General features: G+C 36.5%; 2 protein-coding genes across 12 annotated transcripts in view; one reads left to right on the top strand and one right to left on the bottom strand.

Annotated features, from left to right (window-relative positions):
• The window catches only part of KIAA0825, a 259,062-nt gene extending 258,590 nt beyond the window's left edge, over nucleotides 1–472 (bottom strand). For 5 of the 9 annotated variants that reach the window (XM_083817028.1, XM_083817026.1, XM_083817025.1 and 2 more), the window contains exon 1: nucleotides 331–462. The gene's annotated coding sequence lies outside the window, so the exon portion shown is untranslated. Of the gene's footprint in view, nucleotides 1–330 lie in introns of all 9 variants that reach the window. The other 4 variants (XM_083817020.1, XM_083817019.1, XM_083817027.1 and 1 more) reach the window with 3 other exon arrangements.
• Nucleotides 395–27,802, top strand: part of SLF1 (SMC5-SMC6 complex localization factor 1) — a 39,651-nt gene continuing 12,243 nt past the window's right edge. Inside the window, exons 1-11 of one of the 3 annotated variants that reach the window (XM_083817032.1) lie at nucleotides 395–536; nucleotides 878–991; nucleotides 1,153–1,228; nucleotides 3,667–3,910; nucleotides 4,990–5,152; nucleotides 10,956–11,087; nucleotides 13,037–13,090; nucleotides 17,244–17,402; nucleotides 18,045–18,211; nucleotides 19,589–19,726; nucleotides 20,397–20,562. In XM_083817032.1, coding sequence (XP_083673158.1) covers nucleotides 510–536; nucleotides 878–991; nucleotides 1,153–1,228; nucleotides 3,667–3,910; nucleotides 4,990–5,152; nucleotides 10,956–11,087; nucleotides 13,037–13,090; nucleotides 17,244–17,402; nucleotides 18,045–18,211; nucleotides 19,589–19,726; nucleotides 20,397–20,562 — 1,440 coding nt within the window. In that variant the 5' untranslated portion in view covers nucleotides 395–509. Of the gene's footprint in view, nucleotides 537–572; nucleotides 713–877; nucleotides 992–1,152; nucleotides 1,229–3,666; nucleotides 3,911–4,989; nucleotides 5,153–10,955; nucleotides 11,088–13,036; nucleotides 13,091–17,243; nucleotides 17,403–18,044; nucleotides 18,212–19,588; nucleotides 19,727–20,396; nucleotides 20,563–27,802 lie in introns of those variants that run through there. The other 2 variants (XM_083817033.1, XM_083817034.1) reach the window with 2 other exon arrangements.

The following is a 27,802-nucleotide window of genomic DNA, read 5'->3' as shown; positions in this document are numbered from 1 at the left end:
CAACAAAAGTTGTGGTTTTCAGAGCCAAAAGGCACCTCCGAGCCTCCGAGGCGGCGCCGGTTTGTTTCCCAGCCCTCCCTTTCGCCTCACGACCCCGCTGTCCCCATCCCTCGCGGTACACGCGGCCCGAGAGAAGACCACCACCACCACCACCATCATCATCTCCTCCTCCCTCGGATCGTGGCGGCGCTGCCGCCGCCCGGGGAGCCGTGGAAGTGCGCAGAGCCCAGCTGCGCTCCGCCCGCCCGCCGCGGGCCTCACCCGCACCCACCCCGGGGAGCCCCGGGGAGGGCTCCTCAGCCAGGGGGCAGCCCCACCGGGACCACTTACCCGGCCGGGCGCCCCCAAGTCCCGCTCGACTCCGCGCCCGCAACCCCCAGGCGACCGCCGAGCGTCGGTGACAACGGCCCGGAACGGCCCCGCCGCCACATCCGGAGGCGGAGCGGGAGGAGGCGGCCACGGGGCCGGGGAGCGGCCGGGGCAGGGCCCGGCCAGGAGCGGGACGCGAAATGGCGGCCGCAGCCCTCCCGCCAGGCGTACGTGGGTTGCGGGCGGGAGCCGCGAGGGGCCTCCTGTGAGGAGGAGAAGGAGGAGGAGGAGGAAGAGGCTTTTCCTCGCCTTTCCTTCGCCTTTCCCTTGCTTGTGGGCACCCTGCCGTGCCAGGGGTGCTCGGGGCTGCGGTGGCGGCGGGCTGTGTGGTGCTCTCCGGGCGGTGGGTGGCCGCCGGGTAACGAGGCTCCTGGCGTTGTCTTTCCCCACTTTTTTTTTTTCTTCTTTTTTTTTTTCCTTTTCTTTTTTTTTTTTCTCGGAAATCCGCCAGGCAGCGTTTCATAATGTGTGTTTTGTGTTTCCTTTTCGCTTGTTTTTCTTCTCACAGATGGCGAGCGGTGGCCTGAAACGGAGAATCCAATTAACTGGGTTTAGAAAAAGAGAGAAGAAAGCACTAGTTGAGTTGCTGTTCAAAATGGACTGTGTTTTCTTTGATAATAAGGTACTGTTCGTTAAAACACGTGACGGTTTAAAGCAGGAAGGAAAAAAGTGCAACTCTTAAAATCAAGGACTTTGTAGTAATTTAGAGTTGTGTATAAGTAGCCAAGAAAGTTAAAATGTTTTCAGTGATAACACTGTGTATTTTGTTTGTGTTTTTATTAGAAATACAGAAATTGTACACATCTTATAGCGAAAAAGCTTTGCAAGAGTGAAAAGTTCTTAGCTGCCTGTGCTGCAGGTGAGTAGATTTGCTGTAAAATTTCAAAGAATCTTAACAGAACTAAAAAGAAGCCCTTGAAGACTTCTAGTTAACTGTTATAATTTCATGAATGGACTGTCTTACAAAACCACCTTCTGCTTGTTCAAATATCCTTGATTTTTGTCAAAGTACTGTGTTCAAGTTTAGAGTTACTTCTTTTTTGCTTTGGTAAGCGCCGAAGGGATATTCCTGCCATCTTCTTTCATTTGATATGCATTTGTTTCTAAACAAAAACTTCTGTTATATATCAGTTGTATGGGGAGGTCATATCCAAATGATATAGGTGCTTACGTATGGCTCACTTGAAGAGGGATTGGATAGAGTATGGACACCTGTAGTTAGTGAGCTGGTTTTTGACACCAAATTTGCTGTAACATTTGTTGTTAAGGATCAGTGTTTCTAAGTTTCTGTTTATGCAGCATGACAAAATTCCAGGCTATTGCCACTGACATTTTACGAAGTGAGCCTCTGGTCTTTCCTCTTGTTCTTCTCTCACCTAGGTTTGGATGCTAGAATTCTGTACTGGAGCAACTAAAATGCTTTTAGAAAAAGAATTACGTATTTACGTATTTTAAGATTACTTTTAAGAGAAATTACCTGTGATCATTGTATAATGAGTTTAGAAAATGTTGTAGAGTTACAAGATGTTGCTGTCCTCATTAATTAACTATTTAAATATGATCCTTATTTTTCCCGTACTGTGTTATAACAAATGTTTAAAGCAAGTTTTGGGATGGATCTTGAGTCTTGAATTTAAGAGATTACAGACAGAAATAGATAAATTTAATTGTGGGTATACCTGTAAAATTAGTGATCTTATTTTAGACTCACATTAGCGGGTATTTTCAATCATCTGTCACTGCTAGAATTTCAGTATATGCATTAATGATTACTTGAGTGGATCTAAAAATTCTGATCAAACTCATATCAAAAAGGAAGTAGAATGAAAGGTGCCATGAGAGAAACAATGTATGGATATATTTAGAATCATATTTGTGGTGTAGTATTTCATTTTAAATCTTAGGTACTTTAGATATCAAATTTTATTTATTTATTTTACTTTTGGAGATTTAAAACAACTGGATATATTTTTCTTGAACTGAGTGGAAACAATATACATACTGTCCACATGGCAATGCAAAACTCTGGTATTTCTATGTTTTCAAACCTTCCCCAAAACTATCTAGAACTTAATTTTGATAAAGGCACCATTTTTGCATAATCATTGCCCTTGGTGGCAGACAGAGTGTGTTCATTCCTAATGCATTTTTTCCTAAGCACAACAGATCATATTTAAACACATTTAGAACTCAATAGAAGTGAATGCCAGTCTTCATGGACTCACTAGCTGACAGATATTTTGAGATGGAAACTTCAAAATGAAAGTGATTTCTTTAACATACAAGTTGTGTACAACACACCTATTTCATCAGAAGTCTACTGGTACCTACACTAGGTTATATAGAAATACCATTTGTGCTCCTGCACTGAGACATTTTGCCAGTCAACCCTGCTGTTCCATGAAGCCAATTAGGTTCACACAATTCAAGTCTATTTCTCTTACAGTATCTTACAGTAGGTAGTGTTTCAATACAGGAGCAGGGTAGTAACCACAGCTCTTGACCTGAACCTGTAAGAAGAGACAGAGGGGAAAAAAAGGGAAAGATCATTACTTATAGTATCAGAACCATACATGCAGAAGATGAAAGAGGAGAGGCGGAGGAGAGGAAAAGGTTGTGAAAAAAAGAAAGGGGAAAGACAGAAGTCTAAAACCAAATCCGCTTAACATTGGTATTCACTGTACTTGCAATGTAAGTAATACCAAGAATATATAAAAGAAACAGCTTACATGCTAAAAACTTCATCCGTCTTTTTAATTACTGGAGGTAAAATATTGTCTCAGTTCAATAAATTAAGCCCTTAGCAAAAGCAAAAAAAAAAAAAAACAAAAAAAAACAACTAGCAAATGTGCTTTGGCAGCATTATTACATACAAGTACACCAAATGCACCTCAGATCTCTTTAGGTACATTTTTAAAAGTTTCAACTGCTCTTGAAAACAGAGGGTTAAGCAAGATTCTTTGCAAGTTGTAAAAAACAAAATGTGGGAGGCTGGAGACTTCCATTTGCAGATTTTTGAGGAGAGAGTCACATGATTTATCTGGGAAGGGTAGAAAGGTACTTGATCGTTAAAAGAAAACAAAATGATCATTTTCAGTGGTATTGTGAGGTTTCTCATTTTTAAACTGTGAAGATGAGAACTCTTGTAGTAGGAAGAAGTTTTTAAAATGGTACTTATAATTCCAGCTTTTATTTGCACAAGAAAGGTTGAAGTTAATTTTATAGTAGATCTTCAGCTGATTGCCATTTGTCTGTACAAAAAAATCTCTTGTGGTTGACAGTTCATTTGCTTTTTAGGAAAGTGGATACTAACTAAGGAGTACATAATTAATAGTGCCGAAAGTGGCAGATGGCTTGATGAAACAACGTACGAATGGGGATATAAAATTGAAAAAGACACCCATTATTCACCTCAAATGCAATCTGCACCTAAAAGATGGCGCAAAGAACTGACACAGTCTAGTGCACCAGGGGCCTTCCACAGATGGAAAGTTATCCTCGCTGTTAAGGAAGGTGATAAACGAATGACGTCTGTTATAAGGTAGGAGGATATGTCTTAAAGTTTAAATAATGAGCAACAGAACACTTACGGTATGGTTGAACACATCTTTCTTCTTCCATCCCAGTTAATTTGGTCCATAACAACTGCTGGCTTTTCAAACTCGGAATCATTTTCATTAACATACTTTCCTACATTTTGCAATTCTTTTGATCTTTGACATCACTGCTTTTTTAGATTTCTTTTAGTATAGTGTTAAATATAATATGCATTATCATATGTTAGTATCTTAAGTAAACAGAAACATTCTTCATGAGACAAGGTAGATAGATTTTTGCTTGTTCAGAGTACTGCTTTAGTTTGTGTAAGTTACATACAAATGGTAGCCAGAATCATTTCATTTGGTTGGGTGACCTGAGCTAGCCGTGAGCTATGGCGTAAAGGATCTGGGCTGCACTTTGACCTTTTTCTTCTTACTTTTTTTTTTGGTCACACGTAGGCAACAGTTTCTTGTAGTTCTGAACACCTGATTTGTACTGTAACAATTAATATATACTGTAACAAAAAACAAAGGAAAACAAAGGAAAAGAAAAACTCAACTGTGAGAATTCTGAGACTACTTTTTTTTTGTTGTTTTTCCTCCCTACACATTTGGGTTCCATGGTTAAAGCATACATTGTATCATAACCAGAGTATTAAAAGTAACATTTTTGTCTAAAACAGTAAAAGCAAGCAGCCCCTGACTTTATTTTAGAGTTATCCATCAATGTAAATTCCTGGCAGGAGACCATACTGTCCTACTCTGTTGAAATTCCAGTTAGTTAGGAGTACTTCTCAGATCTGGGTGTACCACAGATGCACAGGCAAGAAAGGAGTGAAGTTTGTCTGGTTGATCATGGAGCAGGGCTGCAAGCTGCATCACCAAATACCTGTCTGCAGTTCATTGCTAAGTGTGTTCCTTCCTTTTCTCAAGGCTGTTAAGCACCCTTTTATCCTCCTAATGAAGGCTGGGCGATGTCATATGTCTGCACTCTCTTACCTGTAGTTTGTGAACATTAACGTAACGTTTAGCAGTATGAATATAACACAGTAAATAAATATTTCCAAATATGTTTATTTAGAGTTCTGCAAGCTGGAAAGGCAACCATATGTTCATCCCAAAATATGGGGAGTGATATTACTCATATATTCGTCCATAATAAATTTTATCTTACGCAAAATGAAAAACGTTTCTCTGAAGATCAGTGCTACCCTTTGCAATATATAGGAGATTACCTTTTGGAGGTAAGTAAATTTAAAAAACATACATAAAATTAATTTTTCATTTTTGTCATTAACAATTTATGTCAGGCGTACTGATTACTGTGTATGATGCAGCATTAATAATAGAGATGGATACGATCACCCTGAATATTTTGAACTTTGATTAGAAGTAATACAGCTTTCTTGTACTGGGACTGTTTATCCTAGAAAAGAGAAGGTTTATGGGAGATCTTTTCAATGCGTATAAGTACCAGGAGCAGGGGGTGTACAAAGAGGATGGAACCAGGTTCTTTTCAGTGGTGCCCAGTGCCAGGACAAGAGGCAGTGGGCACAAACTGGAGCACAGGAGGTTCCCCCCGAACACCAGGAAGCACTTCTGCTCTGTCATCTGCACAGCACAGTGGCACAGGTTCACCAGGGAGGTGGTGGCGTGTCCTCCTTGGAGATCTTCAAAAGCCACCTGGGCCTGTCAAAAGCCACCCTGCTCTGGGTGGCCTTGCTTGAGCAAGGAGTTGAACTAGATGATCTCCAGAGGTACCTCCAACTGTAACCAGTCTGTGATTCTGTAACAGAAAAATTGTCTTTCTCAAAGCAGTGTTTTGATTCAAACCAGTAGAAGTGGCACCAAAGAAGCGTACATCATCTTCTTGCTCTGTATGTTCCTTCTCGGCTCCTGCTTTGTGCTATTAATAGTGAAAAAAGGAATTAGACTTCAGGAGAAAGTTTCAGTATAGCTGACCATCAAACAAACAGTTTAGAAAGTTATTCATAAATTACCAAGAAAAATACTAATTTTTATTCTCTTTATTTTGGTCACAATTTCAAGTGTGTCTGTATATCATGGTTGGACCAGTTGATCTTGGAGGTCATTTCCAGCCCTTAAAATTCTATGATTCTATGATCTGTGTGTTTATCTGTCTGTCTCTATATATGTGTAGATGTTTTTTTTTTCTGGGTTTAGCATATGCCATTAAAATATATTTTAATGGTATCCTCATGTTTCTTGATCAATTTAGTTACCTCTTTTCACAACTAACCTCAATTATTCTACCTTTCTATTCATAACATTACAGTCTGGTAAAAAGATTCAGATTCTTAACTCAGAAATAAGTTTGCTCATAGTCCTTCATGGCTGGGAAGAATTGGTGGTTGCCATACAAATTCTCTGAGGGGACTCTATATTGGGCAGAGGAAATTCAGTCAAACTATTCCTGCACTAGGACTCTTACGTAAGTTTCTCACCTATATTCCTTTTTCAATCAATGTACTGAGACTGATGCTGCAAGAATTATAATTCCTAAGACAGGTGTATGAACTGCTGTCTAAGCATACCATTAACTCCCCATTACTACAGAGATCTTTCCACAGCTGAGGACAGAGAAAGTTAAATAAAATCAATTTAAACTGAAGGATTCCGTAAAGAAGCATATGAGAACAGAGTAGCATGCCAAGAGGATTTGTTAATCATGTCTTGTATACCAACAGTATACATTTATGGCAGCCTCATCTATGGAATCAATAGTAGGGGAACCATATAATTGTCTGTGTTTCTGAAAATACTAATGATTCAAATCATATCTTCACATATGTAGTGATAGATTCAGTTTTGCCATTTTCTGTATGAGAAAACCTGTTGCCAGTCATGAGAAAACTTCCTTTCTCTTTTACTAGTCTGAAGTCCTACGTTCTTGAGAATACAAAGCTCTATATTTCTTGATCAGTAGAACAGGATTTTCAAAAGTCCCTGTAATAGTTTTCTTCTGTTAATTTTACTAGAACATGAGACTGTACACCAGCAGATGTACTAAGACATGAAGACCTAGCTATAAGCTGAGGTACTTCGTTTGAAGGGAGAAGCCATACTGAAGTCATCTTTCCAGGGAGACAGTTTTGTTGGAATGACAGAGCCAGGTGAAGCATCCAGTGCAACATCAGGTTGTTGGAAGTGTGAGGTTTGACATTCAGCTCCAAAATTAGGTCAGAATGAGTTAAAATCACAGTCATGAAAAGAAAATAAAGCAAGAAAAACAGCGTAATTCTGTCATTCCTTTTCATATGAACTATGAGTGGACATGCCACTGTTCAGTGACTTTTTTTCTTGTACATGCAGAACTCACTAGAACTAGATTTTTTTTTCTTTACTGTGTCCACGGGGGGGGGGGGGGGGCAGGATGCCTCGTGATTCATAGTCCTTTGTTTACCATGACCGATATTATGTTTTTTTACAGACCACACTGATAAGTGATCCTATATGGGTTGAGGCCATGACCCACAGTCTTTACAGTAGTCATTCTTTCCATTCTGGAACATGAGTCTTTTTTTTCCCCTCCAGTTTGGAGCATTTAAATCCAGGGATTATTTCTTAACTGAGGCATGCACAATTCAGAGACTGATGAAAGTAGCAGTGGTGTAAACATTGTCTGTTAACTTCATAAGAATTGAGTAGAAGACTAACAATGGCTACAGAAAGACCAGATTTCAGATTTGAAGGAAACTTTGCAAAGGATCCATTTACCATTGCTTGTCATTAGTGAAGGACTACTCAATTACTGTTTTTTCAACAGTGTCTATGGCAGAAGTGGACAGATTTATTCGATTTGAAATTTAGATATGAAAGTGGGTGATTAAAATTCACCAAATGAAAACGTAACTGCTTCTTTAGCTTTTGCAGCTTAATATCCCATGTACTTTCACCAAAACTGTGTAGAAAGAGTAGAATAGGGAGGGATTTAACTCTCTAATTCTACTTTTAACTGTATAAACAGTACGGCTGTGTCTCAGTCTGGTCAAAGCTTTACCTAATTTGGATATTGGGTCTTCTAGAAGTATCTGTTCATTGTTTATTTCAGTTCGGACAAATCAACAGTACTTTATGCTAAAAAAAAAAAAGAAAAGGAAACTCACTCCAGTCAACTGTGAAAAATTCATTATGGGAATATATTTGATATAAGGTGTATTCAGTTCTTCATCAACTTAGGTAGAGCACGATATCCTGGTGGACTGGCTAGGAGCTTGTGCAGTAGACACAAATTGCTATATATCCTAAATACTGGCAGAAAGCCTTGAGATTCTGGGGAAAGCACTTACTTTGGCGAAAACATTTATTATTTAATAAAAATAAAAGGTGAAATATAAAAAATAGTGTGCACAAGCAAGAACAGAAAAAACACCTTTGTTTTTCATAGAATGTGTTTATGAAATTGTGTACTCTCACAATTCCAATTTCTACCTCTTCTGTTTTTTCAGGTCAAAAAATTGAGTCCTTCGTTGTTTAGGTCACACTTAAGATGCAACAAGGGGTGTTATACATTTGAATCTCTCAGGAGATAGAGTTTACCAAGCAGGAGAGTCAGATACACTATATAAAACTTCTTAGTATTTTATCCTGGAATTACTTGAAGGACTCAAAAAAATTCCTTTAGACTTGTAGTTCCTCAGATTGAGGGATGATTTTAATCAACTACTAAATAAGAAATGCTGCCTTTGCAAACTTGTAGAGCTAACAGTGGGTTTATTAGGCAGTATCTGCTTCTTCTGGAAATCTTTTAAATTCTTCAGATCAAAGTATTTTGCTCTCCTCATTTTAATGATTGATAAAGCTGCTACAAAAGGGCAAAAATGGAGGTGAAAGATCTTAGTGTTTACATGCTGATTAAAACACACATCAGCGTGGGATCTTGGTCTAGTGCATGCTCTCTTAATGAAACTTGTTTAGGGAAATTTATGTTTAATAGAGGAATGAGAGTCAAGTATTTATGACTATCTCAGCTTTTACTGATCTCCATGAACCCTGAATTCATCCCGAGTGTGATAAGTGTTCCATCTTAACCGGTTCATTAACTTACACACATCCTTTTTTCTAGATTTCACTAAAGTAACTCACTTCAGAGGGCGCGAGAGCACCAGTTTCTATTTAAATGCATCTAAAGAAGTCAGAAAATTGCCAAGACTCTGTCTTTTAAAAGGACAAGAGTAAAACATAGGCACAACACTTGTTAACATGCATTAGGCTTTATCAAAAAATGTTATGAACATGCTCCTTTCTCTTGCTTCTAGAAGTACTTGGTACACATTTCATTAGGACTTCGAAAGTTCCAATTTTGTAAATCTGTAGTTCTGCTATTTGACTGCTACTTCTTCTTCCCATACACACACGTGTCCTATGGTTTAGTACCCAAATCAGATCCTGAATCAAGTAAAACCGCATTATATTCATTTTTAAAAGTGAAACAGCGTGTAGTCATAGGCTTTCAGTCTGTTCTCTCTTGATTTTTTTGAACCAACACTTTGCTTTGTCTTTGTATTTCGATATCTATTCCTATAATATCGACCTCGTAACTCTGCTGTTAAAACACTTTGTGGGAGTGTCATAAATGATTTGAAACTATAAGGTGTCATTTTTACTGGTTCAAGGTGTAAAAGCCACATGCATGATTTTAGGGAGCTATCCTCATAATTAAACAAAATTTTACCAAGATGGCACTATAAATTATCTGAATATAAGTATTTTTAGAAGCATGTTGAAACTAATGTGCAGAGAGTGGCACTAAAAGTAGACTAGTTAATGCATCAAAGCAGGGCTTGAGTTCACATTCATCTTTGGCTCACCAAAAACTATTTAGAGCTGTTTTCAAGTTAGCAAAAGTACTTGACACGCCAATTCTTGTCACAAGCAGACTTGATTTGGGAAAGACTTATTTATTACTAATTAATAACAGAGTTGAATAGTGAGAAACAAAGAACAAAATGAAAAACACCTTCACCCTGCTCAACTCTTCTTCCCGTGTGCATCTTCATTCCCCACTCTTCTGTCTTCTGCTCCTCCAGGAGCAGCGTGGGGGTTGTGGCCAGTTCTAACGTGTCATCTCTGCTGCTGCTTCTTCCTCACACCTCTCACGGGAATGCTCCTTCACGAGCTGCTCCGTTGTGGGCCCTGCCCTTTGTTCAAGCCTTCAGAAATGGACTGCTCAACTGGGGGCTCCTCCACAGGCCACAGGGGAACTTCTGTTCTGTACCTGGAGCACCTCCTGCCCTCCTTCTGCACTGACCTTGGGGACTGCAGGGCTGCTTCTCACTCGTTTCTCAGTCTTGCAGCTTCTGCAAGTGTCTTTACTGTTTCTTAAATACACTACATCTGGGGGCTCAGTTTTGGCCAGCAGCGAGCTCCTTTTGAAGCTGTCTGAAACTGGCTCTTCTCTAAAATGGGGCAGCTTCTGTCTGTACTCACAGTGGCCACACCTGCAGCTCTCCCACCCCCACTACCAAAACCTTGTCATGTAAACTCAATGCAGCCTAAAACAAAGATATTTTAGTGTTAGTCTGTGTAGATAAAAAAACGCTTCTAAATTTTAAATTACTAGCTTAGTGCACCCTTAAAAGCAAGAACTGAAAGGATTTCACTGTAGTGGCCGTAATGATCATAGTCAAACTGATGAAAACCTGTATTAAAAAAAAACTTACTACTTTTTCAACTAATTGAAAAGGTGTGGGCTTTGCTTTTTGTTTTTGAAAAGTCCAAAAAGAGAATCTGTTATGTCTTAACACAGCTCTTGTTTCAACAACAGAGATTGGGACAGAGTTAAAGTCAATTAGGAAAATAACTGGGAAAACTTATATTGGTAGTTCTCATGCTATAGCTGCCTGCAACTTCAGTGTTCTATTTCCACAGAAGTTTATTTGCCACATGCTGTAGACCCTTGAAAAATTGAATAAGCATGCATGTGCACACATGTATTTACAATATAATGTATGGAAAGACTTCAGGACATAAAAGGTGTTTTACAGCATCATTATAAGTTTGAATGTGGTTTTTTGCTCTACACAGAAGGAAATGCAAAATATTGAAGTTACCCAAATGAACCATTTCCTGCCTGCACGAGAAACTGACCAAAATGAGTCTAAGGTGAAGCTTGTTGAACTGAAAAATGCTGTGATAAAACATATGTATTTTGCCGAGGTAAGTAACAATTAGTTAATGCTTTCTCAGCATAAAATGTAAAATGTATATAATTTAATGTAACTTTTATTATGGATACTGAATCTACTTAACTAGATATTTTAACTTCTTTTATAGTAGTAGTAGTGCCTTTTTAGCCTGCAAGGTTTAATAATCTTATATTTACTACATCTGCCATTAGCCAAAATACAACTTAGTAGTGGTAATTGATAGTCATAGGTGTATGAAAGACATAGTAGGCTGTTTGAAACCTTGGTGTAATATGCGAAATCAGTAATAGCTGATATTGTTCAACACAGTGTCATATTGGATTACAATTGTTCTATGACTTCCCTGGTACCTGGCTAAATTACACTAACACATTTTTAAAATTAGCCATATCCTAGAGCAAGCAAAAATTTTGTTGATTGATATGAAAGTGTTTTTTTTGTTGTTATTACAAATAAAAACTGGAGCAAGAAGCACTCCTTTGTTTTAATGCTGTCACATATCTAATCCTGATAAACTTGGTATATTAGTAATTAAAAACAGCATTTCATTTCTAGAAAAAGCAATTAATTACAGTGTGTATTATCACTGTATGTTACACTGATGCAGGTGATACTGTGTAAGTATTCTTGTTGTAGCTCACTTACATAAAGCACTCTTGATTCTGTAACTGCAAATTAAAGTCCACTATATGTATCAATATAAGCTCCTAGTAACAAAACAATTCAAATGCTCAATGTACAAAATGTTTAAACTCAAGACTGGCAATTTGAAGACTAATGCTGCTTAAACCCATACACCATCAAATACTCCATCAGTGACATTTTAACCAGACCATAACCTCCAGACCTTTAAAAAATAAATCTATCGTTACCTTCTCGTGTATAGGACTATTGCAGGTTAACCATAGTAGGCAGCTGAACCCCACACAGCTCCCTTCAGCAGGACTGGGGAGAGAATCAGAGGCAAGAAAACTGGTGGGTTGAGGTAAAAACTGTTTAATAAGCGAGAGCTGTGGGCACGAGCAAAGCAAAATAAGCTCCCATGAGCAGGCAGATGCTCAGCTATTTCCCGGCAAGCAGGGCTCGTCATGCCTAACGGGGACTTGGGCAGACAAATGCCATGACTGTCATAGAATCATTTCCCCCAGCTTTTCCTGCTGAGTACGATGTCGTATGGTATGGACCATCTCTGGCGTCAGCTGTCCTGGCTGCGTCCTCCCAGCCTGCTGACTGGCTGGGTAGTGTGAGGAGCTGGCCTTGACAAATGTACCAGCACTGCTCGGCAAGAGCTAAAGCTTTGGTGTGAGTACTGTTTGCGGGTAACACTGTTTTGGTCACAAATCCATCATAGCACACCATGAGCTACTCTGAAGAAAAGGAACTCTATCCCAGCCAAAGCCAGAGTAACTATATGTAACAGTAGCACTTCTTACTAGATTATCTTTCCCTCAAACTACTATGTAGTTATGTGCAGATAGAGTAATCGTAATCCTAAGGACTTTATCTGATAAAATATATTATTAAGCTCATAATACTAGGTAACTAAATGTAACAGTAATAGTAATACATTTTTGCACCTACTGTCATCACATTACATGCAACTTGCAAGGAGTATCCAGAGTTTGCATTTTGCCATAGAAAAACTGAAAGCACTAATACATTTTAATGGTTAAGTGGATCAAATCTAGTCAAACTGTCATTACATAACAACTGCATGCAAAAGAAGCAGAAAATAACAGGAAAACTGAGGAGAAAAAAAACGCATATTCTCCTCTCGGGTCATTAATCTCTTATTTCCTAATTTTGCCATCTAAATATTAAAAAGAACTACAAATAGATTGCTATGTTTAATGTTTTGTTTTTACTGTGTTTAAAAAAAAATTTTTTTAATACAGTATTTATAGACGGTTTATTGGTATCCAGCGTACAGCTTGACCTTTTCTTTTTTTTTTTTTTAAGACTGCTAAACACATATCTGCTCATAAAGACCAGTTGAATAAATGCAATCCAAAGGTAAGGATTCTTGCAAAGAGATCATGTTCCATTTATGGAGTTTTTTTATGCAGTCAAGTAAATATACTTTTATTGTGAAATTAGCAATTGAATAAATATTTTAAAATACTTACATTATCCAAAAGTCTAATAAAATTATTAAAAAGTTAAAGAACGTCATTCCAATACTAGTGAATTTGTTCATTATTATGATGCTTCCAGTACTGCTGTCTTATTATGAAGAAACCCTTTAATACTACTGGCTAAGAGAGCACTGTTAATAACCTAAGAAAAGCAGGAGAGATGCCATAGTGTGATTTAGTGTCATAAACTATTCAAACACTGTATTTTTGCAATAGTAAAGTAGAAAAGATACACTCTGCTTTTTGCAGTTCTCATGTTTTTGCTAGTAGAGACAGATTTTAGCTAGGTTGTCTCACCATAGAAAGAAGCAGTACTTCAGCATAAGCTTTAAGCATCATCATGCATGTTTCAGAGTGTACTGAAGTATGGATTACAAGTAGGATGAATCATATTTTCCAGTCCTATTCTCATAACTACTTTGACTCATTTTTCTTCCCATTAAGACAAATGCATGCCATAAATCAGGTACAGGTCAGCACCAATTAAGTCTTTGTTGTAAAGTCTCTTAAGTAAAAAAATACTTCCAGATTTTTCCCTTTTCTATATAACACTAAGAATAAATTATTTAAATATGTTTGTTGAAATGTTACATCTCAGTAATTAAAAAGAATTTTACATATTAGCTATGAGCTACTGTACTTTATATGGTGACTTTTACTATTTAAAATGTTAAAATGGGAAACTCTTAAAGCATATGTGTTACCTTTGTGTATTTCTTCTGTGTCTGAAGACTCATTTTTGTGAACTATACTAAGTAAATAGTTAGTTGGTGTATAAGTGAGGTCCCAGTCTTCACAGAATTACCTTTTTATCTGTTTCCTTTGTATTGATATAATAGGGGAAAAGAAAAATATTTTTAAACATAAGCATCAATATGCCTTTGTCATTGTCCTACACTGTAATAGTCATGTTTTGGTTAGTGAGTTTATGGGGAAATAAAACTTTAGGTTTCTTAACACTTTTGATAACAAATTGTTATCTGGTACTCTTAATAATGATATAACTTTAAATTTGGAATTTTTGAACCCAATTCTAATTATTTTCTATAATATGACCTGCCACCATCTTTTATTGCTTTGTGGAATATCTGTTGCTAGCCTTTGTATTTGATATGTTTCTTTTATAGGCAGTATATTTATGGCTGTTAAACACAGCTCCAAATGGCTCCAATAAGTATTTCTATTAGTCTGGGGGAAGTAAATTGTCTTTTCTGCATTTTGTTACACAAACTTCTTTTCTATGGACCTTCATTTTCATTTGTTTCTGCTCAAAGTTTTAAGGCTTCTACTAGCAGTGCTTCATAGGAAAATGCTAGTTCCTCATCAGCCAGAATGCGAGCCAGCACAGTTTTGTACACAGCTTATTGAAGGCCCTCATTACAAAAGGTGTCTCTGGGTTCTGCAGAAAGTCCACTATATTGGTTTTCTGTCATCCTTCCTTATCCCTCCCAAAAAAGATGAAAACCTGTTCTCCTCTTCCTTCCTGCCCTGAAAGTAATGCAAAAGGCCTCTCACAGTCTCCCAAAACTGTTTTTTTCTGTTGTTGTTGTTGTGGTTTAACCCGGCCGGCAGCTAAACACCACACAGCCGTTCACTCACCCTCCCCCCTCTCTCTCTGGGATGGGGGAGAGAAACGGGAAAGTGAAGCCGGTGAGTTGAGATAAAGACAGTTTATTAAGACAGGAATATAATAATAACAATAATAATAATAATAGTGATAATGATAATAGTATTAATAATAATAATGTGTACGAAACAAGTGATGCACAGTGCAATTGCTCACCACCCGCTGACCGATGCCCAGCCTATCCCTGAGCAGCCCGGCCCCCCACCCCGACCAGCCACCCCTATATATTGTTTAGCATGCCATCAGATGGTATGGAATACCCCTTTGGCCAGTTTGGGTCAGCTGTCCTGGGTCTGTCCCCTCCCAGCTCCTGCTGCACCCCCAGCCTGCTCGCTGGCAGGACAGAGCGAGAAGCTGAAAAGTCCTTGGCTTGGTGTAAGCACTGCTCTGCGACAATTAAAACATCAGCATGTTATCAGCGCTCTTCTCATCCTAATCCAAAACATAGCACCCTACCAGCTACTAGGAGGAAAATTAACTCTGTCCTAACTGGAACCAGGACAGTTGTTCAGTGTACTTTTCAAATAATGCATGGATGATGTCTGTTTCGTCTAGTACCAGTATTTTCAAGAAACATAAGTTTCTGTCACAATATAAAAAGATGTGCTGGTACGATCACCAGATGAGGGCCAGTAGTGACATGCTTGTCCCTGCACAATATACTGTCATCTTTGCACGTTTTAAATCTAGAAAACAGAGTTGTTCTTTGACTGCCATTAAACAGTTTATGATTGCTCCTTAGATGTACAGTTTGCATATAATTAGCATTAGAAAAGTATGAATGCAACTATTATTTCCAAAGGAAATAAAGCGAAGATTTTAGCAGTGCATATATGAATGAGAAAATTGAAATAAATGTGAGTTGCAAATGCCAGATGCACAAAGATTTGATTAAAATAAAATTGTCTAGATGAACATCTTTATTTATTGTTAATATAGCAATGGCATGCCTTAGGGATCTCAGAAATGTAACATTTGCTGAGAAACTAAATACTGCTAAGATGGAGCTCATTCACTTAGACCTTAGCTGTGATTTAACAATGATTGTCATTTCTTTCAGAAGTTTTTGTTGTTGTTTGATCAGGTTTGATCTGAGCTCTTAATGTTTTTGTTTATTTCTAAAACATTTTTGGGAATTCTTGCTAATAGCAGTATACTCCATGACCTCAAACCACAATTGGACTTGAAGACTCTGTTAATTTTAGTTTAAAATCATTTTGAAACAATTGGTAGACTGTGTCATGTTGCTTTGTCTACTAGGCATTAGGAGCCAAGTTTCTTGGCATAGTTGGTAAAGTCTACCAGGTGTTAAGGGACTAAAGCAATAAGAAATCTACGTAATTGTTTAACTTCTATCAACTCAGTGATCTACTCTTGACTCTGCTTCTATCAGTTGTGGCTCCCTATCCCGGTTTCCTTGAGTTTACCAGAACCTCAGGCTATACAGTTAAACAAAATAGCTGGATTTCAAAACAGAAGCTAACAGCAGTATGGTTGCAACTGGCTTATGCATCTTAGCTTTGTGTTGGACTAGAGGAAAGACGTAAATAGCAATGTAGCTGAGATCTTCAATACCCCCTCTTTGATATTGTTAGTCAGTGGAAATAAAGTTTTTGAAAGCTGAGAGTACAGAGGATAACAGGGAAATTACAGGGCAGATACAGCATTCCAGGAAAGCCATTATAGATTCTTCCAGGCCCTCTGAAAGCTTGCAAAATTAAGTGTTTCACTGTCATGAGTGGCACAGAATAAGAAGGAAGTCTTGTGCCATTAAGAAGATCTTCAGAGCTTTGAAGTCCACTGGGATCAATACCTGTACTATCTGTAGCATTAGCTGCTTCTTTGACATGTCATGGTAATAGGAGCAGCACTAGGGAGGTAAAACTGTCACATGGTTTGTAGTTTTATAAAGTTTATAAATGATGTATTTTGTGATTTTACATTTTTGTTCAATTTTTGTTAGCTGTTTGCTGATACTAATTATCTTACTGCTCCAGTCATATGTTGTGGAATGTATTCTGCACATTTAGAAGCATTAACACTTATTCCTGTGCATACCTTTTCAGAATAAATTATAGACAAGCTAAGGAGTGTGTGAATTCTAATTTGTTTTTTAAAAGGGTGAATGCATTCAGATAGTCCTAGGAGTTAGGCACACTCTGTAAGGCACTTTCTTGTTAATGAAAGCTGTAAGCAGTAAGGTGAAGGTATTTCCATTCTATATGGCAGAAGCTCATTGGATCAGGCAATAAGTAACCTTTCTGTTGTAATTTATAACGTTCTTCTATTTTACTATATTGCCAACATTTTACTTAAAGATTTTGTGTTAGTTCGTGTTCTGTATTGGGTTTGTAAGTTTGTTCATAAGCTGCTCTTTTACTTATGAAGATATTCCCATTTTTAGATTAAAAATACCAACCTGTCCAGAATTACTTGGCACATATTTGAAGGATTAGTCGAAGAGCATTTATTACCTGATGTAATCTCAGAACTTGCGGCTGTTCAGAAGTACTCTATACCTCCTGTGCATTTTTTTCATTCTCTTCTAGAACATGTCCTGTTGGTAAGAGCTGAAGGCTAAAGTATTATAAAAGTATTACAAAGTGTATATATATATATATATATATATATAAAAGTATTTTAAAGTGTATATATATATATATAAGTATTATAAAGTGTTATAAATATTAAAGCAAGAAATATTATCTTTTCTTCTGACAGTATGCTTACAGTTTTAGGTGATGCATTAACCCTTCATGTTCATTAATGTCTTAGCATTACTGCAATCTGGAAAGGAAATAATACTTTTTTTAATATTATTATTAATTTACAAAAACTATGAATTTAGGAGTCTAAATATTGTGAAAGAACCAACCTAGAGTTTTTTCATTGCTTGTAGAAACAGCCCTTGTGCAACATGTTTTTTTTTTAACTTTGTAGGCTACAGATAGAAAGCTCAATAGAAAAGAAGGTTTGTTCTAAGCAGTGATTTATTCAACTGGAATACCACACTAGAACAATTGTTTTTTATTTTTTTTATGTTTGTTTGTTTGTAAATTCTGATTTTTTTCTGCTTTTAGTTATGCATTAAATGGCTTGTTACTTCACTGATGTAATTTAATTTAATTTTCATTTTGGCTATGTGAGATTGAATCATGTATATTTGGCAACGTATAGCTAATATTTTTTTCTTATTTTATTACAGGGAAATACTGATGCAGTATTTCTTGCTAAATTTCATCATGTTTTGTACCTTGTTCTCCAACTTGATCCTCCATGGAAATCCCCATCTACATTAAGATATTATTTGGATTTTCTTCAGTGTCCTATCTGTAAGAAAGGAACATGGTCCTTTATAGAGATGCTTGTAAGGTAAAAAAATTTAATGTTGTATTAGATGCAATAGTTATTCCAGATAAAAAGTTACCCCAAACCTGGGGAGGGGGAAGGAGGCTTGTAATGCTGTTATACTGAAGTCACATCTTCACCAGAACAGGTTAACTGTATGTGAAGGTCTAGAATTGTAACTGAGATTTGGACTTCTGCTATGTTTCAGTATGCGTTAGCTCACAGGTAGAAGTGTATCTTGGAAAGGAAAAGAAAGACATGTTTGTTCTCCTTTTTTGAAGAATGATTTCTTCTTTTAAACTTCTCAAAATTGCGATTATGTATTATTGCTGTTCTGGTGTGTATGTATATATGTATATACACAAATATATCTGCAGTTATGAGGCAAAGCCCAGTCTTATCTTAGCAAGCATGAAGCTCCATGTTCTATTTTGATTTTAATCATAAACTTCCTATACATGTACAAATACAGGACTCAGTTTATATAGCTGTTTGGCAAGTTTGTCCACGCTTTAGCTTAGGAACTCATTCTTTGTAACTTACATCAACAGAAACTAACTCTTCATGCGGTTGGAACAAAAACAGCACTTCTTATTACTGTCATAAAATCTTAAGTAATATTTAAATAGTTTGGTACAACTGTGATTAGAAGTGTGTAAATGTAGATCATAGTAACTGTGTATATAGACTTCAAGGGCATTGAATTGCTGTATTGGAATCACCATAATTGGACATGTAACAATTTTGATTAGGAACATGTCATTGTGCCATTGTAATGGAAGAGAATTTAAATATGAGAAAATATGTAAAATATTTTATCTTTTAGTACCTTTTGGCAGACTCTGGATACCTAGCAGTTGTATATCTGTTATTTTGTTGTGTCTATGTGCATGTTCTTTCTAATAGTAAAAATTCTAGCAAGAAAAATTTTGCACGCATTCAAAATTATCTCCATCATGTCAGACAAGCACTAGATTTGATCAAAAACTGTATTCCTGCCAAGTAACTTTGTGAACTGTTTCTGAACTGTTTATAGGGTGGATGTTAAGTCTATGAAATACTGCAAGACTGCCATGTAATTAAAGGATTTGCAGGAAGTTCTGTTAAAATCAGTAATTGTACAGTAAATCAGTTGAGACAGAAAAATACAGAAAACGTGGTTAAAGGATTCAGTTTGCACTATTTTCATCTACAAAACAAGGCCCCAGTTACAAACATGTTAAGTTTTTGGAGAAAATGTGGCTTTAAAACCAGAAAGTTTGGCTTTTAAAATGATAAATGTTGCTGGGGAGCAAGGTATTTCCTCGTCAAAATTGTCCAAAGTCAAAGCTGCCTTCTTTGCCAATAAATCAGACTATCATTTCCGTCATACAAGTGGATTTTTTGGTGTTTATTTTTCAGGTCTTGCCTTTATTGCAGAACCATTTGTCATGCAGTCCCAGGTTCAGGAAAAGCAGATGAACAGAGGATAGTTCACAAAACATTATTGAAGTTTTTCTTTGATTTAGTAAAAGCTGAAGTAGAGTTTCTGACAAAAAGGTGGGTTTTAATAGGATAACGCTTTTATTACTTTTTCACTATTTCACATGCATTTTTTAATCTACATCAGATTGTATCCTGATTTTTGTATGTCTGTAATAATATTCTGTTTCACAGAGATGGTATTACTTAACATTTTTTTATATTTCTTAGTTCTCAGTTTATTTATTGTAATTGGTATTGTTTTTTTCTAATTGTGCTTTAAGACCACTAGCTTTTCACAGCCTTATTATTTCACTATATAACAAGTTTCAGTAAGCATTGAATTTTGCTCGTAAAGCTACATTTTTAGCTTTGCAATGTTTCCATATCTATTCCATAAGTTCGACAAGCAGTATTTTGAACATACTGATTTTAAAAAAAAAATCAATTAAATGTTACCTTTCACTAGGGAGATAATTATCTTTCCTCAGTTTATGAAATATAAAAAATGTCTTGGTTTTGCTCTGGCAGCCTTTATATATTAGCACAGTATTAGAATTCCTTCAGTTTGACTGTAATAGTCATCATTATTTTACTTATTATTCATCAGAAATTGTGTCTGATCTTTCCATACTTAAAAATTGCCAAACCTTTGTATGTTTTGACAGAAGATAAGGTTTCTGTCTAGTAACTATAGTAATCAAAGTGGCATAAAGATTTAGGTTTTTTCACTTGCTTCTTTTTTCAGTTTGGTTGAAGAGACCAATTCACAGCACCAGCAAGTAATGCCACAGACAGTTCTTCTGAAAACCTTTTGGCTGGGAAGCGAAACCTCAGTGCTTTTCACCAAACACATAAATATTCTAGCAGATTGGGTCATACTTTCCCATAGAGAATTGAACAGAACAAATGATGTGAGTATGAATTTTAAGCTTTAAAATAATGAAGACTGACATATTTTTTAAAAGACTTTTTTTGTTCATTCCTTTGTGAGGAATTATATGTAAGTATCACAGCTGCTTGTTATATCTGCCTTTTGTTGTGAAGCATGCTGGTTTTTGCTCCACTAAAGGAAATGAATTGATCCATAAGATTCTCATATTGATCTGTAGAGAAGAAACGAGTCATGAGTAGCTTGTTGGCTACATTCAGATGTTCACATGCCCTTACCAGCAGGTATTACTGTAGTCATTAGGGACACAAGCTTAACACATCCTGTCAAACAATAAGGGGTAACAAAAGAGATGATTATCTTCTTTTACAGTGATTGTATTCAGGCAGCATTAGAAGGAGAGAGCTAAGAAAACAATTTTTTATTGTTTTCTACAGATAAACATTATTTTATTTTATTAAATGCCCCATTTTCTTCCCAAGTCTTTTAGTTTCATTTGGTATCTTCCCTAGATCTTTTCATAAAAATGGAGTTGAAGGCAACTTAATTGCTGTTCTGTGACCTGCTGACCAGCAGGACATTGACCTGAAAGATACTGAGTGTCCTCTATACCACCTCTTTCTTTTCAGAAGCTAGAGGCCTTGTAAAACATCTTTGACTTCTTGATTCTCACATAAAATACAAACTTACTGCTGTCTCTGCGTTCTCTTTTAAATTATTGTGAAAGCACAGAATAAATAGGTACTTCATTCACTTTTTCATTACAATAACAGAACAACAATAGAAAATCAAGTATTCCAGAGAAAAAAGCACTTTCAATATAATAGCTACTAGTTCTTCATTATGTTAAGAAAGCAGAAAGATTAAACATAATGAGAGTTTCACTCATCTTACCTAGCCAGACCTCCTACCTTTTTTGAGGACTATCAAAGACAGATATTCTGAAACAGTGCTGCCTTTTATCCTTGGTCAAGATATTTAAAAAGTGCCTAAAATTAGGCTTCTATACCCATATTTATATTTAAACAACCTACCTTTTCAAAGGTCCTGAGCACCAAGCAGGCTCACATTCAGTTGATTTCAGTGGCCATTCTGATTCTTTGGAAAATGAGATTGCTTTCATATGTTTCCTGGTGTTGAGTGTGCAGTTTAAGTGTAGACATCTTTTTTTTTTTTTTCCTACTATGCCTTCTTTTGACCAGTTCCTGTGCTGTAAGCCATACCTTTATCATGAACTGCTCTTTGCATAAGCAGAATAATCACTTGTGGCAGAGTGTAGTACATGTATGAAAAATAAAGGAAGACTAAAACACAGCATAAAAGATAGACCTACCTCTTGTTTAGCTTTTATTTTTTCATAGTTTTCATATATGTTTAAATACAATACAAAAAAATATAGATATAAGAATTGTCCTTTCAGCACAAAGCCAAAATGCCTATTGTGTTTACATTTTGATTTGATGCACTATAATTATTGTGCAATGTCCTTGCAGATTTCTAGCCTAAAAAGCAGCTCCTCTATTCTGTTGCCTGATAATATCTGTAGTGTTGTATGTTCTTTCCTACTGCCTTATCCTTTAGCTTCATATTTTTATAATGCATTTTTTTCCTTTCCATTTTTTGGCAAAAATAATCTCTAAAACAAAATGCTGTATTTTTACATACAAAACTCATCATTATTGCTTTCTGCACTCTCAGTTTTGTTTAGAACTTGAAATAATGATTTTTCTTATATTCAGAGACTCCCTTTAGAATTCCATGACATAGCTGAAAAGGTCAAAGGAGCCAAAAGAGCAGATCCTCCCCAGCTATGCAGACAGAACTGTGTTTTCTTTTCTTCTTCTTTTTTTTTTTTTTTTAATTATTCTGGAGATGCATACATAAAAACATATGCCATTAAATAGAGCATATTGGGTGCAATTTTTCCCCCATCTATGTTTAAGGGTATGATTCATTGTTACCAGTTTTGTTTTTTAAAAACTGCTTACTTAAGAGGCAGCACATTCTCAATATACATGTAAGGCCACTTAGAAACCAAAATTAAAGGAATGGCTCAGGCAATCTTTCTATCCATATAGGCAGAGAAAATTGTGTGGTTTTTTTTTTGCACAGTGTAAAGGGGTGACCATGTCTGCCTGCTTACATAAAGGTATGAGATCATGGAAAGACACAAACATGCCAATTGTGATATAGTAAACTTCCATGCAATTGTTCTGTGAAAATATCTGTGAATAAAAGCAGAGAAATAATTTAATGAAATGCTTTTTGAGGCATATCAAACAGATTCATTTCTAAGCAGTAAAAGTGATTTTTTTTTTAATTTTTTTTTTTAGCTATTCAGAATTTGATGAGAAGCATCTCTTTTTATGTGATTCAAAGAGATTGCAACAATCAGCAATCAGAGGAGAGGGAAAGTATCTGTATATATTCCCTGTCATCTAGGGTTTTTTTTGCAAAAAATACTTAATACATATATGTAAACATATATAGATATACATGAGTGTGTAAAAAGAGCAAGCCGGAAACAGATGTAGTATCTGAAGTGAGAACCTCCAGGCTGAAATTCTGCATGAGAGTTGCTGGTTTTCTTGGAGTAAATACTCTGAAGGTTTTTCACTTTTCAGGCCCATTGTAACCTGTATCAGGAACAAAGAAAAATAAAGAACGAAGGGCTACAAAGACTATGGTTACATATGTGGGTGACTGTCATTACATATACAGGTGCATTTACTTTCTTGTGTTGGAATTTATCATAAAAGTACTGTAATAAAGTTAGTGACAGGAAATCAAATGCCCTCACTCATCACTGTGTTAATCTACTGCGACATCCTGGTGGAATAAAAGTATTCTTGTAGTTTAAAATGCACTGCCAAAGAACACAGATGTGTTTTTTTCCATCTCTTCATCTCTGGAATCAATATTGAATATATGGCTAAAATCATAGAATCATGGGAATGAGTCTATGCGTGTCATACTTCAAAAGTAAATAGGATTGATGCAGAAACTCACAAGGTTCCTTGAAACAGAGCTGTTAAATTAACTTTAAAATTTACAAAGGAACAAACGTATTATTTGTAACACTGAGTAGCCATTCAGTTAGGGCATCTTTTCATGGTGATACTGCCTCACTAAAAGAACCAGAACACTTGTCATCTCTGCTGCTGCTTTTTTTCTTTCTTTCTTTTTTTTTAAGGCTGTAATACACAGTCTGACAAAGGAATATAAAAGGGATTCATTCCAATTTTTATTTGCATTGTCTTTCATATTTCTAGTGTGCTTTCTTCCATGTTTCAAGTATCATTACAGTATGGTATAAATTTGTAGAATTGAATGTCTTTCTGTTACTCCCCAAAACTTTCTTGGAAGTATGTTTTAGACAGTTTTCAGAGTACTGTATAACCCTGAAAACATTATACCTTATAGAAAAGAACTCTAAAACGCATCTCTAAAATAACTCTCTAATTCAAAGTAAGAAAGTTAAAATGAATTTTCCCGTGACTTAAAAGCTTTCCAATGAGAACTTTTATATGAGTACTAAAACTTCTATCACTGGAGGACTGTACTTGACTCCTGAAAGCATTAAATGAAACAGCAATGGAGGAACTGGGTTTGCTAAGCTAACAGTCACCCGTTGTCCTTTATATGCTAACACAGTCAACAGCCTTTGTTCACTTCAGTGCTTTGTCTGAGTTAGCATTGATTCTCAACTCTAACAACCAGTAAGAGAGTTTTGAAAAAAAATACTTAATTGGATCTTATTTAATTAGCTAAGCATGGTGTAGTGGGTTGACCTCAGCTGGCAGGTAAGCCCCCACTCAGCCACTCACATAGTCCCCCCTTTGCAGGATGGGAGAGAGAATTGGAAGCGCAAGAGCAGTAAAACTTCTGAGTAGGGATAAAGACAGTTTAGTAAGTGAAGCAAAGCTGTGCACACAACCAAAGGAATATAAGCTCATTCACTATATCTCATTGTTAGGCAGATGTTCAGCAGCTTCCTGGAAAGCAGGACTTCGGAACACATAGCGGTTACTTGGCAAGACAAATGCCACAGCTCCATATGTCCCCCTTCCTCCTTCTTCGCCCTCCCCAGCTTTTTTTGTTGAGGACAACATCGTATGGTATGGGCTATTGCTTTGGTCGTCTGGGGTCAGCTGTCCTGGCTGCATCCCCCCCCCCCAACCTCCTGTGCACCCCCAGCAAGTAGGCATCCAGGCTTTCACATTTTCCCAATTAGCACCCCCAGTCTACTTGCACGTTCAGCAACTTGCAGGTTCCAGCAGTGTTCAGCAACAGGTAACACACTGGTGTGTCATTAACACTGGTTTAGGAACAAATTCAAAGCGTAGCACCATACAGGCTCCTGTGAATAAAATGAAAAATCTTTGCCAACCAGACCCGCTTTGGCATCATAAGTAATACTGTAGTCCTTTAAGAATCTTTTCAATGTGATTTGAAAGACTACATTTTGTAGTATTACATTATTTGCAGGAATTTTAAAATTACGCATTTGCGGGGAAAAGAGAGATACTTGAATAGTTTCTTAATGCACCTACAAAAATCACGTTCTCATTCGCTGATTTATAAAGAAACAAAACTAAGTCAGGTTCAAGTCTGGTTAAAGGTTGAAGAATAAGTGGTAGGGCCAAAATCAGTGGTTTCTGAATATTCTCAATTTTCACTGATTGAAGGCTTGTGTTCCAGTGACCAATAGCCACATAATTTATCTAAATGATGGTGACCTCTCATTTAGAAGTATTTTTACATAATGCGAAATTGCCTTTGGTAATAGTATAGGACCTTATGTCATTTGTATGGGTAATTCGTTATTTCATATTCAGGAATAAGAGTTTTCATATAATGTTCTGAATATTGCTTTTGTATGTGTACAAAAAATCAGCGGGCTCCTGTGAATTTACTTTGTTACTGATTTGCATACAGAGATCACTTAGCTTTTTAAGAATTATGCTTATATTTTAAAAATATTGCTGCTGAATTTCCCTTTATGTTAGGTTGGTCATTAAAAATATCAACTAAATTACAGGAAATCTGCAGCTTTAAACCAGCACTACAGTTGTAAAGCTGCAAAAGACTTTTCTTTAGGATTGATTTAGAGGATGTAGTCTCATGAGTTTGAAAGCAGGAGCTATTTATTTGCACAATGATGTTTTGGCATACATGGTAACATTCCCATGTCAGTTGGAAATGCTAGCTTCTTTTTCCTTTTTAATATTGTACACATATGTTTTCATGACCATGTTTGTATTTTTCTGTGGCTGAAAATGAAAATATTGTTAATAAGTTAATATTTCAATATTCTTAAAACAGATTATGCTTTAAGTAAATTAGAGCATTATCCCCTCATTTGTAACATTGAACCATTTATTTCATGATGAGAAAGCTCTTGGTTTGTACTGTTGTCAGAATGCCAGCTAAGCCTGTACCAGTTGGCGTTACCTGGGTTGTGTTCCTCAGAGTGCAGATATACTTAACTAGCAAAGGCAGCTGCAGCTAATGTACCACCAGTCAGATTTACTTTGCAACTGTATATCTGGCTTTGTGGAACATCATTTATACTTGCAGTATTAACACTCATTATTTCCATTTCCTGTCCTGTCCTGTCTGTGTCGTGTCTCCCATCCTCTCCACAGATTGTCACAGCTGAAGTAATACAACCTTGTGGTTTAGAAACATGAAAAAACAATGTAAATACTTGTGCTTTACATCTGCATTTACCTCAGTCTACGTCTGTATGTCCTTGATCCTGTCACTTACTTCTGTTAAAAATCAGCTTAGTCGATGCATTTCTGTAATTTATTTTTTTTTAACAGCTATTGACAGGGTTAAAGTATTCACCCAGTATTTTGCTTTGAGATCCAATGACGAAGAGGTATGCATAACTAAGGAAATTTGGGATGTTTTGAATTAGTTCTTCAATTTTTATTCCTGAATTCTGAGAAGATACAGAGTAATATATCTTGAAAATATTTAAATATTGGCAGAAAAAAAAAAATCATGTTGTTGACCTGCCATACTAGTGCTCCATTTTTTTTTCCATACGAGATCTCACATTTCATCTAAAATAATGTATTAGGATACAGTAAAGCAAGGGGCAAAACAAATCAAGCAGAGCTGAACAGAAAAAAAGGAATTAGGGCAGGAAGCTATCTCAAAGATCACATTCCTGACAGATTTTGTCTAACCAGATCTTAAAAGCTTTCAGTGACAGAGATTACCTCACCCCCCCACACAACGTTTATTTGTAGTTCTGTTTATTCCTTTTCTTTTGAATGACAAGAAAGGCTGTTAACTGTATGGGCAGTATGTATGTAGGTTTTCTGCAGATGATTTTGTAGTATTTTTATAATAAATTTCATCTGTGTCACAGTGTCCATTGTTCTCATATATGTCTGATTTATTGATGAAGCTCAAACTGCTTTGGTCTTTGGTGCTTTCCAGCTCCTGAGGGAATTGTATTAAATTATTTTAAACCAACCCTGAATGTATTTTGTTCTCAAAGGAGTATCAGACAAACCATTGATTGTGGAGCACAACTAAAAAAAGAAAAGTTCTGTTTCCTTTAAGTAACTCTTTAAAGTCTCAAGCTTACCAATAAGTACATATTTGATTCCATTTCCCTCTTATCCAAAATTGTGTGTTTCGAAGTATGCGTTCTTGTTCACTGGAATGCAGTGTATCAGCAGATGCTCTAGTGTAACTGTAGTGATTCTCTAGTAGAGCCTTAGATGTAGGCTCTACTTAGACTCTGATAATTTTGTCAAATTAGCTTCATGTATTCTTACTATCTTGCATGTATTTTTCTAATTTTCACATTCAAAACTGACGTACAAATCTGTGAATTTGGTGTGGTTGAACATGTGGTTGGAGGAATGTCGTATTTCAGACTCATTGCACAGAATATTTCTACACGGTGGAGAAAGGTGTTGTGTAGACAGATCTGACTATCCTTTGCACATACTAACTTGGACACCAGAAACAGCATGCTACCGAACCTATAATAGTGAGGTGAAGTGCTAGTATGGATGAATACATATGTTAATGTGACAGTACCTCCTGGATGACAAGTTGTCTAGCTACACGTCATCTTAGTAACTCCTCAAGAAAATATGCTTTGCTTTCTTATCTGTGTATCCTTATTTTTCCTGCAGGTTCAGGGGAGAAAAAGCTAAGGCTAGTGACCTTACTTCCATTCACTTTAAAAATGCGGCTGCTGGTCTTTTTGGAAGTTTAATAGTAGAAGAAAG

This window comes from Anser anser (genome assembly GCF_964211835.1).
Source record: "Anser anser genome assembly, chromosome: Z".
Classification (NCBI taxonomy): domain Eukaryota; kingdom Metazoa; phylum Chordata; class Aves; order Anseriformes; family Anatidae; genus Anser; species Anser anser.
Note: the sequence above shows the minus strand (reverse complement) of the source record. Positions and strands in the feature narration are given on the sequence as shown.